General features: G+C 43.3%; 1 protein-coding gene across 8 annotated transcripts in view; it reads left to right on the forward strand.

Moving 5' to 3' along the window:
- The first annotated feature begins 440 nt into the window (after nt 1-440).
- fat1a (FAT atypical cadherin 1a) overlaps nt 441-19,268 on the forward strand; it is a 68,616-nt gene continuing 49,788 nt past the window's right edge. For 7 of the 8 annotated variants that reach the window (XR_009932101.1, XM_062477260.1, XM_062477254.1 and 4 more), the window contains exons 1-3: nt 1,523-1,660; nt 2,980-6,271; nt 17,429-17,743. Coding sequence is in view for 7 of the 8 variants with exons in the window: in XM_062477260.1 (XP_062333244.1) it covers nt 3,007-6,271; nt 17,429-17,743 (3,580 nt within the window). In the remaining variant the exon portion in view is untranslated. Of the gene's footprint in view, nt 561-1,522; nt 1,661-2,979; nt 6,272-17,428; nt 17,744-19,268 lie in introns of those variants that run through there. The other variant, XM_062477255.1, reaches the window with a different exon arrangement.

Consider the following 19,268-nt stretch of genomic DNA (forward strand, 5'->3'; position numbering starts at 1 on the left):
TAGCAATGGGGTGGCATTATCTCGATAAAGTTACTATACCCAAATTGAGCTTTGAAATTAGATAGCCTATATTACTGTAACAAGAAACAGATCACAGACGTTTTAGGGGAATGTATATGGACAGGCATGGTATGGACTTTAATTTAGGTATGTTTCCGTTTGGTCATAAAAACAGCTCAGACACGTCTTCCAGTGCTCTTTCTAAGGGCTTTGCATGGGAATATGGAAACTGCCGCCGACTTTGAGATTCGTGACGCACTGCCCCCTAAACCAGCGGCATCCCGTTAGAAACAGCACGGCTGTCTTGCTCTACTGCTCTTGAACCGGTGTGGCGGGCGCACACAGGCGGGTGCACACAGGCGGGCGATACGATTTCAATGTGCCATGCAAGGCTGGTGTGTAAAATATGGCTTTTAAGGATTTCAGACGGGTTGGAAGTGTAGTTTTCCAAGAAGAGTGACTTTCCCATTCGGCGATATGATCGCGTGCACGGTTTTCCAAAATTCGTTGGGATTTATCTGATCGAACTTTGAGGCAGAGACGTTTATCCAGCAAGTCTGGTAAGTAGTCTAGGCAAATTGCAAAGACCGTGAAATGAGAGACCAGAGAAACTGTCTTGTATTATTGATTTTGGGCTGTTATCATCCTGCTCTTCATCATCATCCCTAGCCTACTCCTTAAACTACTTTGCCGGTTAACATTATCAAAATCATCCACTTTCGTTTTGCGACTAATGTGTGGATGGAAACATCGTATCTATCAAAACACATGCACACGCCCGCGTAAAATCGTATCTTTGAAAACACACGCACACATTGACTTACACGCTCACTCACTCACACACACACACACACACACACACACACACACACACACACACACACACACACACACACACACCACACACACACACGCACACACGCACACACGCACACACGCACACACACACACACACACACACACACACACACACACACACACACACACACACACACACACACACACACATCGAAGTTGTTGTTTATCCTAATGTGCAGCATTTTTATAGAGCACAGCGCCTCTTAAAGACCATTCAAGGTAATAGTAGTGGGAGAGCGCCATCAATCGCATTTGAGCCACACTCCTGACTTGAAACTCCAAAACATACCAGCCTAGGTTACATCGTTTGACTCAAACACCCCGACTTTTGCATTTGATTTATACACAGTTTCTCATTCATGAAACACCTGAGTAGTCCACTAATGTTTCATCTCAACCAAAATGCAAAATTTTAAATTAATAAATGCAGTGAATAGTGTTTGTGCTTATGTATCAATTATAAACCTGTTTTCAACTAAGCTCATTTTAAACATTTAGAAAATAGGCAAACGCGTGTAGGGGACATCAATGTTCCGTTATTCGGTTGAGAGAAGCAGGAGAGGAAGGGTTCTTTTATGCTCATGCCACCAGTAAGTAGATCCGGGCGTGCGCAACGCGGAGAGATACCATCCAACTCAGAGTGGAAGAGAGAGAGAGAGAGAGAGCGAGAGGGATCAAGACAAGGGAGAGCGTAAGGTGGATAGTCGCGGGTAGGAGTCCACGTATTAGGTACCATGCAGACATTTGGATCATTTAAACTACATGAAAAACCACCAAATCCACGACATTAATGAAGGAATAGGTATGTAACGTTTTGTTTGCGTTCGTGTGGGTTTGCTGGCTTCAACGAATTGTCTTTTGCCTTATGAAACGTGTGAAAAGTTCAAGTATAGCGGACTGACTGTTGTGAGAAATCGGAGTCCTTCTCATGTTTCTTCTTGAAACTGTTAAAGTTGTTATGAAACGATTTGTAAAGTATACAAATAGTTGCGTATGATGTTCCGGTAGTGGTTCAACAGTTTTTATACGGCATGATTAGTTTAACCCGTTTTTTTGCGTTGCAGTTGGGGCATTGTTAGTGTTCAACGTTTTTAACAATCCGTAGAGCCTGCATCTGGCTCGCGCACGGCTGCCGTTTCTACGTGAAATGAATAAGAATGGATTTAGTTGGGGGAAGGGATGTTAAAAGTAAATAGTCTGAGAACAGATTTGCATGAAACAGCCAACTTCTAATTTGTTTCCCTTCATTGTAAAAACAAACTTTCAAAAAATAATTACTAAACATATTGGTCGAAACGAAAAAATAACGCCTGTAAGAAAACATGTTTTTCATTGTGTCAAATATTTAGGTAGGCTACCATGCAAAAACAAGGCTTCTATAACTAAATTCGTGCAGGTTGTGCATGCAGACTCCCATTGTGACTTTTGGCTAGTAATTTATCATGTAAACTGTAGTTATTACTAACTTGTTATAGTTTTAACCTATTATTGCACAGTTTATCATTGGGAGATTAATCCATTTAGCAGACTTTTAAGTAAGGCCCAGTACAATGATATCCTTATTCTCTTAGTCTTTTTCAAATGTATTTATTAATTACTGTTTCTAATGTAGCCCATTCTAGATTGAGAGTGATATCTGTTGGTAGATTGTGGCTCATATGTTTTAACAGTCTTCAGAGCTTTCACTACAGGAGAACCCAATTTGAAACCTAAACAACAGCCTAGTGTTTATTTGAGCTCAGACTTCTAAACATGCTATGGGCATGATTTGGAAATACGTATAATGCCTCAATGGAATGTGACACAGGAGTTCTTCCACATTTATGACGTGACATATTCTTAAGATATTTGCATAGCCTAATGTTATGTGGATCAAAGCATTTCATAGATACATTTGATCAAGTTAAAACTGAAATCCACCCTCCAAATCACCATCCTGTTTTTCTGCTTTCCATGTAATGTTACACATTAAAACATTTGGAACCTATTTGTTACAATATTGTCAGTAATACCAAAAATCAGTGTATTCTGTCAATCTGTTTTTGCTGTCCCTACCAACAACACAATGTAAATACACAACAATCTTAATTATCTCTCCTTTGTCTGCTGTTTATTTTCTAGGCGGTTCGGTGAAGAACACGGTACAAAATGTGGAAACACTTGACTTCACTGCTCGTGCTGCTCCTGCAGCTCCTCTGCTGTGGCAGCACTGACAATCAAAGGCAGGAGGGGGCCCCACCTATGCAGTTCACCCACTCCGTTTACAATGCCACAATATACGAGAACTCTGCTGCTAAGACCTTCTTGGAGAGCCATGCTAAGATGGGCATCTATATGACAGACTCAACCTGGGAGATACGGTACAAGATAATGGCAGGGGACAACGAGAATCTATTCAAAGCAGAGGACTACTTGCTGGGAGATTTCAGTTTCCTGCGCATAAGGACCAAAGGAGGCAGCACAGCCATTTTGAACCGGGAGGTTAAAGACCACTATATGCTCACAGTCAAAGCTGTGGAGAGGGGTACCAACTTGGAGGCACGCACCAGGGTCAAGGTCCAGGTACTCGACACCAATGACTTGAGACCTCTGTTCTCCCCCACTTCTTACAGCATCTCTCTGCCTGAGAACACCGCCATACGGACCAGCGTGGCCAAAGTCACGGCAACGGACGCGGACATTGGGACTAATGGAGAGTACTACTATAGCTTTAGGGAGGGGACAGACATGTTTGCCGTCCACCCGACAAGTGGCGTGGTGACATTGACCGGCAAGCTGGACTACTCCGAGACTAAGCTGTATGAACTAGAGATCCTGGCTGTGGACCGAGGCATGAAACTGTACGGGAGCAGTGGCTTCAGTAGCATGGCTAAGCTGACTGTCAGGGTAGAGCAGGCCAATGAGCATGCACCTGTTATCACTGCGGTTACCCTGGCCCCATCTGATGCTGATCCGGACCCCTCCTATGCCATCGTGACAGTTGAGGATAACGACCAGGGACCAAACGGGGAGATTGCGTCATTGAGTGTGGTGGCAGGGGACCCCCTCCAGCAGTTCAAGGCTATGAGAACCAGTCCTGGGAGCAAGGAGTATAAAATCAAAGCGGTCAAGGATGTAGACTGGGACAGCCAGCCATTCGGATACAACCTCACTCTGCAGGCCAAGGACAAAGGAAGCCCTCCTCAGTTCTCCTCGGCTAAAGTCATACACGTCACGTCCCCACAGTTTAAAGTGGGGCCACCGAAGTTCGATCAGGCAGTTTACAGGGTCAATCTCAGTGAATTTGCCCCTTTACATACACCTGTTGTTATGATAACAGCCTTGCCAAAATATCCTAATTTGAAGTATGCTTTCAAACAAAAGTCTGAGAAGAATCGCTTTGCTATTAATGCAGACACTGGTCTAATAACCACAATCAGACCTGTCTATGCTGATCATGTCTCTAGATATGAACTAGAAGTTATCACCAGCGACAAGAGGGCAGCGACCAAAGTCATCATTGATGTGATTGATGTCAATAACAACGCCCCTGAGTTCCAGCAGACATCTTACAAGGCCAGCGTTGATGAGAATGTACCCATTGGGACCAGTGTGTTGGCGGTTAAGGCCACAGATCTAGACAGCGGGGAGAATGGGTACGTGACCTACAGCATCGCCAACGTCAGTCCGCAGCCATTTGTCATCGACTACTTCTCTGGTGTTATCAGCACCTCAGAGGTTCTGGATTATGAACTGATGCCAAGAATTTATCATCTCAAAGTCAGAGCCTCTGACTGGGGTTCCCCATTTCGCAGAGAGGTTGAGGCCCCAGTTACCATCATGTTAAATAACCTGAATGACAATAACCCCCTCTTTGAGAATATAGACTGTGAGGTGACTGTGCCCAGAGACCATGGCGTTGGAGAGCAGATAACCACGGTGTCTGCCATTGATGCTGATGAATTACAACTGGTACGGTACAATATAAAATCAGGAAACAACCATGATCTTTTTGAATTAAACCCAAACTCAGGTGTGCTTTCCTTGAAACAGACGCTTAGTGAGGGGGAGGCTGCTAAAGTATCTTTTCATAGCTTACACATCACTGCCAGCGACGGGGAAAATGAGACTCAACCAATGTTCATGAATATAACTGTTATTACAGCTCGCAAGCCTGTCCAACTGAAATGTGTGGACACAGGTGTTGCTACCATGCTGGCAGAAAAGCTGCTCCAAGGAAACAAAGTCCACAACCAACCGGAACCTGATGATAACTTCATGGATATTCATTCCATTAACCGCTATTCCCCTCAGTTTGCCGAGTCTTTTCCCAGTGTCATTGAGGTTAAAGAAGACCTTCCGGTCGGGGCCAGGATTGTCCATTTAAGTGCCTCTGACACAGATAGTGGGTTCAATGGGAAACTGGTGTACGTCATTTCAGGGGGAGACATAGAGAGCCGGTTCATAATAGATATGGAAAATGGCTGGCTACTGGTTCACTCTCCTCTCGACAGGGAGACAACCGACCACTACACATTAAACATCACTGTCTATGATCTCGGCATACCTCAGAAATCCTCATCACGCCTTTTGGACGTTAAGATCTTGGATGCTAATGACAACAGTCCTCAGTTTTTGCAAGACACGTATTCGGTGGAAATTAGCGAGAGTACATCTGTGGGGACGGAAATCATCCAGGTGGATTCCACTGACAAAGACCAGGGAGATAACGGCATGGTAAGATATTCCATTTTGGCAGACACTGACCAGTTTGCCATTGACGAGAAGACCGGAGTTGTAACGGTTAAAAGACCATTGGATCGCGAGGTACATCCGGTTTATGTTCTGAAGATTGCGGCACGTGATCAAGCTGTCAGTGAACCTCAGCTAGTGTCCACAGTGTTGCTAAAGGTCATTCTGGAAGATGTTAATGATAATCCTCCTAAATTTGTCCCTCCAAATTACCGAGTTAAAGTGAGAGAGGATCTCCCTATTGGCACTGTGATTATGTGGCTGGAAGCTCACGACCCTGATGTTGGACCATCCAGTCAGGTACGATACAGCCTAACTGACAACGGAGGTGGGAACTTTGAGGTGGACAAAATCAGCGGAGCGGTACGTATCGTGCAGAATCTGGATTATGAAAAAAGACAGGTGTACAATCTCACGGCAAAGGCTAAAGACAAAGGGAAGCCCATGTCCTTGTCATCCAGCTGTTTCATTGAGGTGGACGTGGTGGATGTAAATGAGAATCTTTACAGGCCATGGTTCCCCTCGTTTGTGGATAAGGGATTTATAAAAGAGGATGCTGTTATCGGGACCTCCGTGATGAAAGTAACTGCTCAAGATGAAGACAAAGGTAGAGATGGAGAGCTTCGCTATTCCATAAGGGATGGATCTGGTCTTGGGATATTCACCATTGATGAGGAGACTGGTGAGTTTCTTCCCCATTTCTCCATTTCATTATCATATATCTGCTTTATGAAAGGCCATTTTGTTTGTCATTAATTATTCAAGACACCAAATGGACATGCATGCATTTGAAATGACTAGCAAATTAGAATGGGAGAGATCGCTCCTCAATGCCCTTCTTTTTTGTCTCCCTAAAATATTAGTGTGTGAGACAAGTACGGAATGTAGATGTTGCTTCCTGGAGAATTTAGGAAGCTTCCTGATTCTTTTCATTTTTTCCATGAGTGGAGAAGCGATGGCAGGAACAGATGGAGCAGCTGTCTTTTAGACTTGCAGTAGACATTCCAAACTAGTTGCCGTGGAATTAAAAGTATTGCTGAGTGATTTCACCCCCTCTGCAACCCGACATGAGCACTGTGTAATTATTGTTTGGTTCAATATAGAGATATGATCTCATGCATAGGTTGTTATTTAATCCAATATTTTACTTGTGTTAGCCTACACATTTAACTGTTTTCTAGAAAATCTTCTCATGGCTGTGCAAAAGATCTTATTCTTATATGTGACAAAATGCACTTTCTAGCCTTCCTGTGGTCTTGCTGTGAATGTATTAATACTTTTCTCAGCTGTTCAGAACCATTGAGCACCTGTGCCAAAAGCTTAAAATAAGATGTCTGGAATTCAAACATTTTTTCCCCACAAATGGCTAACGGTCATTTCTTTTTGTGTGTATCAGGCCTTCGCTCACTGCCCTTTCTTGTTTATATAGGAACTATATTCAGGGTGGCTTGAGATTTTCCCATATACTTTATGTTTATGCTTGGTGCTGTTCATATTTAATGTCCGAATGGGGCAGTGAAAATTGATGCTTTAAAACATCTGCGTTTTGGCATAGGCCTATACATTTTCATTTATAGTCTCTGCATATGCAATGTTCTTATGTAAAGTAACTGACAGAAATTAAAATCCCTTGTTGAATGTTAATTTAGATTCAGGTGGATGCATATGCTATCAAGAGGAGTAAATTATCAGTGCCTTCCATGAACCAGTAGGGAAATCACACTTTCTTTGCTGGTAAATTTAGCATGACGTGATGAGCTGCCATGAAGAATTTAGTCTCAAGGACCATCTGTCTTCCATTGTTCTTGTCCAGTCTTACTCTGATTGTTCCCTCTGGGGTAGTTGTTGGAGACTTGGTTCTATGTAATACAATGTCTTTTGTTTACAGATATCAGGGACAATGTTAGTAGCGTGGTAGTAAGTTGCATGGGATTCAAATAATAACAACTCTGACTGAGCTGATATTTTTGCTTGGCCCCCTTTATTACGTTTGTGGAACCTTTTGCTCAAACTTTGTTACATCTTATGGTAGCTGACATTTTCATCTTAAAACTGAATAAGAGCCTCATTCAGATGTGTTGAATTCCTATGCTGGGATATCTTTGGTTCAGAGTGGATATCAAAGGGCCTGGGCAGCATTTGAAACAAGACAAGTCATTCATGTAGAGCAGCAGTCTCCAACCTTTTTTAAATTGGAGAGATCAACTTTTTGTATACATATGTATCAAATTTCAACATGTCAAGCTCACATAATAAGTCAGAACTTCTTACAATCAAGTCAAATCAAAGTCATCTATGGACCCTGAATAATGTTTCAGCCATTGCAGGTGTCGCTTCTTTCACCATCCAGCCATCTGTGAACATTAAGTAAACGTTTGTCTTTTTAGTGTTTTTGTTTAGCTCGGTCACCTGTGCAAGGTTGCAATGGACTTGAGTGAAGTGGCTCTCAGTGTAGCATTTTTTTACCAACGGAATTTCTGGTACCTTAGCACACACTTGTCCTTCACATTTGTGAAAAGAACTTGCTGTCACATTCTTCAAGTAGGTTTTCAGTTTTTTCTTGGGCTGGCCTTGCTTTATTCATCATAGATCTGGCAAAATGATAAGCTAAACGTTCTTGCTAATATCCCTCCTTGCTTTAGCTCAGTACAGTAGCAACCTCAGTAGCTCGCTTACAGTGTTACTGATGTGAGGACGTGTTGCCAAACGGTAGCCTAACTGTTGGAGGAGGGTAGGACATCTGTGTATTTGATTGGATTGAAATAGGAAGAGGTTTCCTGGGTGCATTTATATTTTGCCAGACACATTTATTTTGTTGTATTTTTAAAGCATTTGGAGAGCTATTAAAAAGCTAGCGGAAGCTTGCAAGTGACGTGTTTGAGGTCCCTGATGTAGAGCTACACAACCACCAAATTCTTGTTTGAAATTATGTCCTGAATGTGTAGGATGCAGGTCATTGGGAAGCCTGACCTGTTCTTCCTCTCCAAACGTCCATCTCCATGCCTCTCCAAGTGATTTATCAGGAGTGGCAATTATAGTATTGTTTTGCACTGAACTCCATTGTTCAGGATCACAGGCAGAGCTGGTAGCAAACCAAATATCCCCCAGGCAATGAAGGCCCTCCTGGGAATACATTTTCTGATGGAGCGGTGGGGGGTTAGTAGGGGTGGGGGGTGGGGTGAAGGTATGTGGTTTGAAAACAATGGTGCTTAAAGAAATCACTTTAAAACTTTGGGGCCCATCCCGCAACCCCAGAGAGGTGTTCTAGTGGTGCGACTGCAGGTGGTAAATCTGAACTAAAAAAGCACCAGAAGGGGTCAAACCAGAAAACAAATGAAAAGTAGGTAAAATGAAGGGGGATGTGCCAGAAACCACACACTGACTGGAAAATAGTTTATTTTTCTTGTTTTTTCCAAGGGAGTGAATTAGGCAAGACTGCAGACATCTGTTACTGGTTTGCTTAAATGTGTTTAGACTCTTGTATGCCATGTGCATGCTTTATTTATTCACTATTTTTGTAAACTTGAAGTTGGGATTAGGAGAGGCGGCAGTGAGGAATGTGTAAATTAAAAGGACTTAGGTGCCTCTTATTTAAAACAAACATATATTTCTGCCTTCCCAGTTTTCCTGTAAGGTATTTCTTAAACTCTCAATATATGTTTAGGTTCATTAAATTGAGGGGGTAAGTTCACCAATGAAACCTCAGCTTGAAGAAAGCTATGAGTTATTTTTTACCACAAAACATCTCATGAGATGAGACCAAACTCAAAATTGGTACCTCTAAGATTGGAATCATGTTTCTTTAAACATCTCCTGTTTGTTGGTATGGGGTTGTAAACTGTCTGCCCTGGTCCCTGTGCTACTTTCATAAACGTTGGCACATTTCACAAACACATTTGAAGCAGTGGGTTCTGTGGAGACCTGGTGAAATTTGGTGTGCGTACCAGGTTAATTTTGTCCACTTTGTACGCCAAGACACTGCTCTTGGGGTAAATGAGTTCATGGACTCCTGACACACTTTGGGGCTTTAACGTATGTCACTAACCTGAATGATGTATCCAGAGCCAGGCCTGGAATGTAGATAATTTAATTTAGAAACGTCTAGCAGTTGGGGAACAAACAACTAGGGCCTTGAGGCTATGGTTGGTGTAAAAGGAGAAGACCAATTTCAGCAGGTTATATATAGGCTACTGAGGACCATCAGTGGGGAAGATGTTTCTGTTTGCACAAGGTGATGAGTTGTCAATCCCGTAAGAAGCCGATGGGCAATTATCTGTTTATTAATGGGGAATGAAGATTTGTGGAAAGTTGAAGCACATTAGGGTAATGTTTTTCCAATAAATGACTAAAGATATAGGATGAAAATGCAATGCCAGTACATAGTGATATTCACACTGTGATATGTTAAAACATTTGTCTAACTTAAAATGGATAATGCCCTTGCTTGCAATACATAATTATATCATTTACTTTCTAGTCAAGGAGTTTTGTCTTTTTATTCAGTTAAGCTTGAATCAGCCTGTTGGGGACTAGCCTATCTTGTTTGAAATCCATGGTGCAAAGACTTTGTTTAATTACAACCAGAAACACGTTCTTCAGTATCTTTTTTCCACCTTTCAGATCAGGCTTCAAGCTTCTTAGCCCACTTTGTGATGAGAACAGTCAAGATGTTGTAAAGCAATTTAGTTCAGTAAGGTTCAAAAACAGAACCACAGGGATAAGAACATAAAAATGGATAATGTTGAATTATGAACCATGTGGTAGCAGAGGGGTGTTTATCAGTGTTGCTTGCATATTTTCAGGATATTTTCAGACGTAGTCCCAATAGAACGGCCTCTTCCAACCAGATGCTCATTAGATAATATATGCATTGACCTTTCGCTTCAACTTGTTAGTAGGGGGCACAGTGAAAGAGGCCTTTGTGGAGGCAGATGATTTGGTTTGAGATGTAATGACATAGGCCTAGTTCTGTGAGCGCATGTGCTTTCCACCCTCTTCAAAATGCACATTGCCCCTGCCCTCTCCATTCCTTTAAGTGTCCCCCCTCTGCCCTTCCTGTCGAGAGCAAGGTAGACTAACCCCTCAGCGATGCCAGATAAGAAAGGTATTCTCTGAGTGGTTTGCCTTTTCATGTATGGCCGCCTCCAGTTACCAGGGAGAGAGAGGAGGGGGGTGGGAGGTGACGACTATGTCTTTAGCAAGGCCTCATGGGAGATTGATTGAACCCGAGCACCCGTGCCCTGACTTTTTTTGTATTGGATATGCAGAAGCACTTGGCAGAAGTGTGACTGTTTTAGCACACTCCAAAGAGGCCCATGACTCCTGATACTTGCTGCTCCAGCGCCGTTGCTGGGGGGATGTTACAAAGAATGTGCAGCAGCAAAAGTGGATTTTAGGGCACTAAATGAATAGCACACGTTCCCCTAGTTAAAAGTTTGTTGCTCTCTCAGCCCATTAAGCCTTTTAAAAAAACTGTAAAGGTGCCTAGTGCAGATGGCCCGCTTGATTGCGTGTTAACTCTTGTCATGCTAATGTTGACTGTGGCTAATGACGGTCGGTTTACACTTTGTCTCCTTCCTGTGTAAACTATTGTGGATTAACCCTCTTTACACAAACTGAAGAATGCACAGAGATTTTGAAGCTTCAAGCACTTCTGTCAGAACTAGACATAGAACTTTGTCATTTGATTATGAAGGACAGAATTGGATCCTATTATGTGAGTGACTCCAGGATCATTTGACTGACAGAACTCTGAACTTTTGACTATCAATGTTTTTCTTGTGTTTATTAGAGCTAGGGTTGGATGGTATAGAAATGTACCGGTATGAATTCGCCTACGATATGGATTTTGACTATACCGTGCTAACCACGGTAGAGCCTTTCAAAAATAAGATTTGTCACCGCCCCATACACTCCAGGCACAGCATAAAATTATCCTACAGATCGTTTTAGGCGAGTATCGCAGTTTTATCAGTTTTACGCAAACATTACGCAACAGATTGCGGATTGCAATCTGTTGAAACAAATGGACTACATATTGTAATAAGAACAAATATATATATATTCTGTTACCGTCTGTGCTTCAAATGATACCATGATATACATTTTAAGCCATAGCGCCCAGCCCTAATTAGAGCAACTCTCACCCCCATCACTTTCAAACAACTTCAGTTTGTGTGCTACCCTGCACCTGACAAAAGGTTGTTCTCAGCGTTGTCCAGTTGTAATGGGAGAGAGCACACAACAGGGCTGTTTATTCTGAGGCTTTGGGCTGTTTATTCTGAAGCTTTAGTTTTGATGCATTGGTTTTTAAAGCGTAGCTGACTTAACGTCAAGGTGAGATGGTACTTGGCGTAACGAGTCTTGAGGTTTCACATGTTGAATGGACGGACACTTAAAAAAAATCAAACAGAGGTAGATGAAGATGGATGCTCTGTTTGATGTTTGCATCGTGCTCCTCTATGTGCTCCTGATAAGCTGTCAGTGCTAAAGCACAGTTTAAACCTCGTTCCACTCGTGGAATATCAGAATTGTTCAAGCATCACTAGATGACAGCATAAGCCCTGTGCTATACCAATGAAGAAAGGACTGGGGCCTGGACTACAGTATGTAATGTGATAAAAGTTGCAATTGAAAAGGGAATAATTTCCCTGTATCGAGCCTTCAGGTTCAGTCTAGGCAACTGCCTGAAAATCTGTATTCCCTTAATGCTCTCCTACCTTTGTCCCTTCTTTTGTACACTACCCTGCCACCTTTTTAATCTACAGAAGAATTGCCTTTTATATTGAAGACAATGAACAACAGGACAGAGAGAAAGTAACCATACAACCTTTCTAAATGTCACCGTGGCAGGCAGGCAGACTCAAACTTGGAGGCACAAGAGCAAAGCCATCCCCCACCCCAAGAAAAGCTCTTCCACAGAATCCTTTCATTGTGTGCTCTGTGATAATGTGAAGTACAGTTTGGTTGGTGGAAGGGGTGGGGTGGGCTTCATGAAACTGTTATGTTCAGGAAAGATGAACCGTGCGTCTCCACGGTTATTCTCAGAAGAGAGTCAATAGCTCAGGAGAGCCAGGAGGTAACCGGTCTTAAATAATACCGGGATATTAAACCAGGCAGCCGCACTCTCTGGCCATGCTCACAGGCCTTTGAAATCACACTGCTCACATTGACAATGGAACCTGCCCTGGCACATCCCAATAGCTTCCTCCAACTGGAATTAATGGGCTAAATTCTGTTCAACCCCCCCCCCCCCCATAAAAAAAAAAAAAAAAAACACCACCAGGCATGTTCTAATTGCATCACTCCCTTTCGTTCATTGAATACTTTTTTATGTCTTTAAATCTATTCACTGCCCCCCAGTCTCTAGCTTATGATAAAAACAGACATTCTTTAGTTTTTCCTCCAGCTACAGTAGATATTCAAAATGTGAGGCCTATGTATTTTTCTTTATAAGCCCACCACACATAAAAAGACGGGTTGGAATATTCATGCCTCTTTAAAATGTTAATGTCTGCTGATTTGATAATGCAGTTTTAGTAAATGGCAGTTGTTTGCGTGTTTTAGCCCTCTTTAAGACGATAAGATTAGGTTGATATGTAGAGTGTGGCACTGTGCTCCACATTGTTAAGCTGGCGAAATGAGTCTGTTTGTCTAAAGTACCATTTCCCTCCAAGCCAGCTGTTGATAGCACTTTTTCTGCCTGTGGTGATTGTATACAGAATGCACAATGATGCATGAAGCGGAAATGGCTATTGGGCTCACTTGGTGGGCTTGCTAGGTCATAATTACCGGCTCTTGATACGAGGAAGAGATAAGACAGTGAAACGTGGCTTTTGTGTGATAGACTGTTAACTCACAGTGCAACTGACCTACACTAATGTACTGATAACACCTCTGATCACAGGCCACTCTATAGTCTAAAGTAAGACTGGATGACCTCAATACTTGAATAGCTTTGCTGAGGTCCTAGCATCATGTGGCGATTTAAAGTGTAGCCTATCTGCCCATCTGTAGCCCATCTTCATGTGTCTAAAATTATTCACCGGTTATTTCATGTTAATAAAAATAATAAACTTTAGATAGGCTGTCAGCCAAGCTGAGTCCCCAAAGCGGTCAGGTTTTTTTCATCCTGACCTCATCCATGCTCTCAGACCTCTGATTTTTTTAAGGTCTTAGGCATTATAGTTGGAGGCCAAAAATGTTGGAAATGCCGACCTAGGCCTCAGTTTTGATAAGACTGGGAACTCTGAGGAGCGATACGATTTAAAGTGGCTGGGGCACAGGGAGCTTAGCTCAGGCCTTTTTCTAATACGCTGGGATTCTGTGTGACGGAGGAATTTGAAGCATTCCTCAGTGCTATGGAAAGAGAGATGGAGGAAGGGGGAGGGAAAGCGCTGAGAGAGTTTATGTAAGCATGTGAGCAGGAGGCCTAAGAAGGCTGAGGAATGTGGGCTGGGGGAAAGAGGCATCAGCGCAGGTAGTTCAAAGCAAAACAACTGATCTCTTTGCACTTAAAAGACACACCTTTTGGACTCCAGTATAGATTAATACCAACACGTTCTCTACAGAAGGTCATCTGCAGAGATGCCTTGCCTTTGAGTGGACTGGATCAGGGGCAAGACTGTGACCAGGCCCAGTAGGCTAAGGGAACTTTGCACTGTACAGCTAACTGTGGTCTGTTTGCCAGTGACACATTTTCACTTGAAGAGGTTTTGAAGTAGGACCACCACATAGAAATTAGAGCAGGGGATAAACAGGATTTTAGGAGTCCTAATCCACTTTTGACAGCCAATAATGTTTTTGGCTTGATCATTTGTTTCAACTTCCAGCATTTGATGTCCACACAGTGTGCGATCAATTTATAAATTAATCAAACTTGTATTTGTAATATTACCCCCAGTCAATTTCATACATTCTCTTGAGGTTAAATGTATCAACATAAATTTGCAACACCTTTGTGGTTGCATGTTGTGTGGCAGGTTGAATCATCAGGCTTATTACAATACACCCAACAGCCAATTCCAGTGCGACACAGACATTTTCATTTTGATGCTGGTCTGGAAGTGGTAACCATGTTGTTTCACCATTTTGTCAAAACAAACAGTCTTGAAGGGGGAGTTTCACACCGTGAAGTCCCTAGACCGCTCCACAGTAACTAGCTATTGAGTAAATGTCACCAAAGTTCTTTTTGCTAAAATAGATTGGAGTGGATGTGAACACCATTTACACGCCTACATAGTATGTCAGTTGTAGAGTTCATTCCCTGGGCTGTTAGCTGCTCTGCTAAATGGAGGTGGTACTGTTAGACGTAGAAGACATAGCCGCAAGGCATGAAAAGAAAATGGAAGGAGAAAAAGAAAAGGAAAAGAAGGCGTGAACCTGGCAGGGTTGGTTGCCTAGTCTTCTTTTTTATTGTCCTGAGGGCAGGTTTCGCTTCTTTCTCATTGAATGGTGCTGCATGGAACAGGTGTGGTGTGTGCATCTGATTCATCTCCTGTGTACTTGATGAGTAATGATCCCGTGTCCTGACAATTCAGTTATTGTTATTATTAATGTGACTAGAATTTGGTATGTTTTGAAACTTCAAGCTGGCGCTTGTATTCATTTGAATGTGAACCTGTTTAAGTGAGGCGAAATAGAAGTTGGTGAGAAGAAGTTGAATTTGATTCAAACGGTTTGCTTCCAGTTGAACTCCGTCCTAACTTTATCAAACAATGAAAAGATAATAAAGCAAGACTTCCTCCCTTTTCCTGGCAGCACCCAGGCATCACCCAGCACGGTTTGCTTAAGGCAGGGTTTTGTGGGTGTTGAGTCAAGATCTTTTATGTTATTAGTTAGGACCGCTGCCAGAGTACAGCCCAGGCCTGAACAGAAATACAGTCATCTATCTTCTCCATATCCATGTCTTAAGAGATGGCAGCAGGATCTTTGAAACCCTGACGTGCGAGAGGGTGGAATTGTTCTGCTTTACCAGTGTCTCCCAGTCAGGCAGATGAGTGCTCAAGCGTGGCCATTGACTTGTCAGAAGCATAGGAGAAGTCTCGTACCCTCCCCTCTGCCTCTCTCTAGCTCTCTGTCTCCCGCTCACTGCTTGTCTTATTAGCGCACAATCTGACCCTTACACAGTCCCTTACACGCGCGAGTGGAAGTACACACACGCACACTCTCAAACGTTATAGTTCGACTGCACTCTATATTTCTGGCCTCCCTCCCAGATTGCTCTCACCCACTCGACAACTCCCTCTATCTTATCCAAACTCCTTCTCTTTCCCTCCCCCTCCCTGTAACTCTCTCCTTCTCTCTGTCGCTCTCTCTTTCTGTCTGTGTCGTTTTCTCTGTCTTAGTCTCATTCTGCCTTACTCCTCCTATGTTACTTTCATGGTACTCCCTTGCATGATGCTAGCAATGAGATTAGCACTTGGATTTTTTATTTATGCTTGACATTTGCAATTACGCCCTCAACTGTTCCTCTCAGTAGCTATCACACATTTTCCACAGCAAGCAGTAAATTTGTCTTTTGCAAAAATCCAAAGAAGCAAACTCGTAAATATTAGTTGTCTACACTTTGCAACAGAACAAGTTTGGGGAAAAATATTTTAATAGCCACATTGACATTGTTATGATATTTTTTTAAGGTTTGCGTATAGTCTGGTACTAAGCACCAGACACACAAATGCAACCATATTGCATTTAGTATGAGCCAGCATGTACCATACCCTGGTACAGTTGCCTGTAGTAACGGAACCCCCCCCCCCCCTCCCCACTGTGGCTCCCTTATTGAAAGCCTCCAGCTAACTCCAGAGAGCAGTAATGATGAGTAAGGAAACCAAAAAGTATCTCAGAAATAAGACACGGGAACTCCAAGAAAAAGCCCCTCCACCCCCCTATCACCCTAAAAAGTGAGATATTAGTGACAGATTTTTTGCTTCTTCTTCTTTGAATCTGTCCACCTCAAGGCACAAGGGCTGAGTTACAGACCTGCCATAATCAAGTTACAGTGAGTGAACAAAAAGGGTTTCGAGAGGTCGTAGAAATACAAGGTCGCGGTGCAGCATGCTTTCAGGAAGAAGTTGGCTGGCCTTTTTTCTCGATTGGCACACAGGTTTTTATGATGTTGTAGACCTACTCCTTATCCGGGGCACATGTGAACTTTGTTCAGAGGTGTGCGGTTACTGCTTTTCTTTTCAGGAGAAACGGCCCACGCCCTGTATTACTGGGATAGGTGTGCCGAGCAATGAGCTCATTTATATTGGTCTCCCCACAGGTCATTCTGACCTCTCACTGATATCAGTTTATAGTTCCAAGTTCCAAGACTCCATATCCGCTCAGTCATTGGAGCATTGTTGTCAGATGTTTAGTCCTCATCACATGCCTCAGATTGCTGCTGTGTTTGCTCAGCTGAAGGCTATAGCACCCTACATGGCATAGGGCCAGCGATACAAAAGGAAAACGGTCCCGGGCCGGCTAGAGGCTGTAAACAGTGTGCTGGAGCAGTTTGCATACCCATCCTGCACATGCTTGTCTCTTTCCCTCCTTTCTTTGCCCACCCCTATCTCTTTCTCTCCTCCCTCACTCATTTACCCTGAAACCTGATTAGAAGAGCCTTTAATGAGCCCCCCTCATCTCATCTCTCTGATTTCAAAAGAGACCAATTTGGCCACAGCTACAATTGGTCTACCGTAGACAGTCTTGACACAAACCCCTGGAGTTTTCTTATACTCCTTCAATCAGGGGTTTTTCCCAAGAATAAAAAGAGAGTAGATGTGCCAACTGTTGTTTGGGTAGAGAAAAGGACACGCACTAATTCCCCCCTCCCTGTTGTTTTAAAATTTCTCAGGAGTCATACGTACAAAAGAGCTCCTGGACCACGAGACCACGTCCCACTACTGGCTGACGGTGTACGCTACGGACGGCGGCGTGGTGCCCCTGTGGGCCTTCGTGGAGGTGTACGTGGAGGTGCAGGATGTCAACGACAACGCCCCGCAGACCTCGGAGCCCGTGTACTACCCAGCCGTGATGGAGAACTCCCTCAAGGACGTGTCCATCATCCAGATCGAGGCGGTGGATCCGGACGCCAAGGCCAGCGACAAGCTCTCCTACAAGATCACCAGCGGCAACCCTCAGGGCTTCTTCGCCATCAATCCCAAGACAGGTAAGATGGCCGCCGGCTCAGGAGAAACACCCAATGTTGAAATGGCTGCTTTGCGTTATTCATCCCCTGAGGCGGGTGTTGATTCGGTTTCAAACAGGCCTGCATTAACATCAGAGATGTTTTATGGCGGTGCTCGCCATGCCTTGTTCATAGAAGGGGCAGGCGAGAATGGTAGGTCGGTCAAGGTCATAATGTTGATGTCTTTGGCAGGGGTGCTGCTGGACATTTTGAGTTGGGAGTGCTGAAGATCATTGGCATGGAGATGTGGCTACCCAACCCGAACCCGACGAGTGTAGTGTAATTTACAAGACATTTAGGTACTGATATTCCTAGTCCATACTGAAGCAGCACCCCTACTTTCCATGTATCTGGTCTTAGGCCTTTGTCACCCAGGTTAATTCACCAGTACAGTGTGCCTTACATGTAGCACAAACACTGTAATACTGCTGTGTAAAACTGCTCCACGGTACACAACCTTCCTTAATATGTAATCTGCCCTAACAGACTGCCATACAGAGGCGCATTGTATGGAACACCATTTCATGGTTCCTATAGAATAGACCACCTCACATGCACACACAGAATAAATGCTGTGTTCAACCCTTGAGACTGAGATGGGCAGTTACTAATAGAGACTGAAAACTGAAGAGCAGCATGTTCTTCAAGAGGTTTCTGAAACCTTTCTGTGGTGCTTTCTGGTAAAGACTATCTTCAATGTAGACATGTGAGTGCACTGACGTCTACAGGGTTTTCAGAGCTTTCTACTCCGCATATGTATGTCCACATATTTTGCTCTGGAAATGGACTAATGCTGAATATTTCAAAGCATACCCCCCAAAGGCCTCTTAAAGCCAGTAGGAACACTGTTTTACTTTGAACTCTAGTGAAAACGGTAGTTATAGGTGCGAAGTGAAAGCTTTGTTGAGTAGTAGGTGTTCTGTCTGGGTTTCTTGCCTGCATGGTCCTTGTTTCAGGCAAGTGAATTGTGTCTTTTAAAAGGGAAATCTGTTGTTTTGTTTAAACTAGGGATTTGGGTACTTGTCTTGTGCTGTGCTGCCTCATGCATGCAGTTGTCAATCCAATCCATTCAAGCCAATCAGAAACTGAAAGATCATGTTGACTTCCATGTCGAATCGTTTTGAAGGATTAATCAGAGAAGTTTTGCTTGAGTGTTGCTCCTTTTAATTTAAGCGTTCCGTCAACAGGGTACAAATGAGCCTTCACAGATTGGTGTTGCACAATCTTGTTTGTCTTTCACTATAGGCTATTTACCAATCAAATTGATCCTACCTCGGTGTTCCTAGGTGTCCCTTCCAGATGCTCAAAACTGAACTTCCATTTCAGCTGAGGGAAAGGGAAAAACGTCTTTCCTTCGTTGACTTGTGTGGTCCTCTATTCCTAGTAAGGTTCATCAACAAACCCTGGGTTATTTTTGTTAGCAGTAGCCAATGTGAATTTTCTGACCAAATAAGGGTTTGTCATGTAGCATGGCCCCTCTGAAAACGCCTGGGCCTAATCCTGGCCA

Source organism: Osmerus eperlanus, chromosome 14 (assembly GCF_963692335.1).
Source record: "Osmerus eperlanus chromosome 14, fOsmEpe2.1, whole genome shotgun sequence".
Classification (NCBI taxonomy): Eukaryota; Metazoa; Chordata; class Actinopteri; order Osmeriformes; family Osmeridae; genus Osmerus; species Osmerus eperlanus.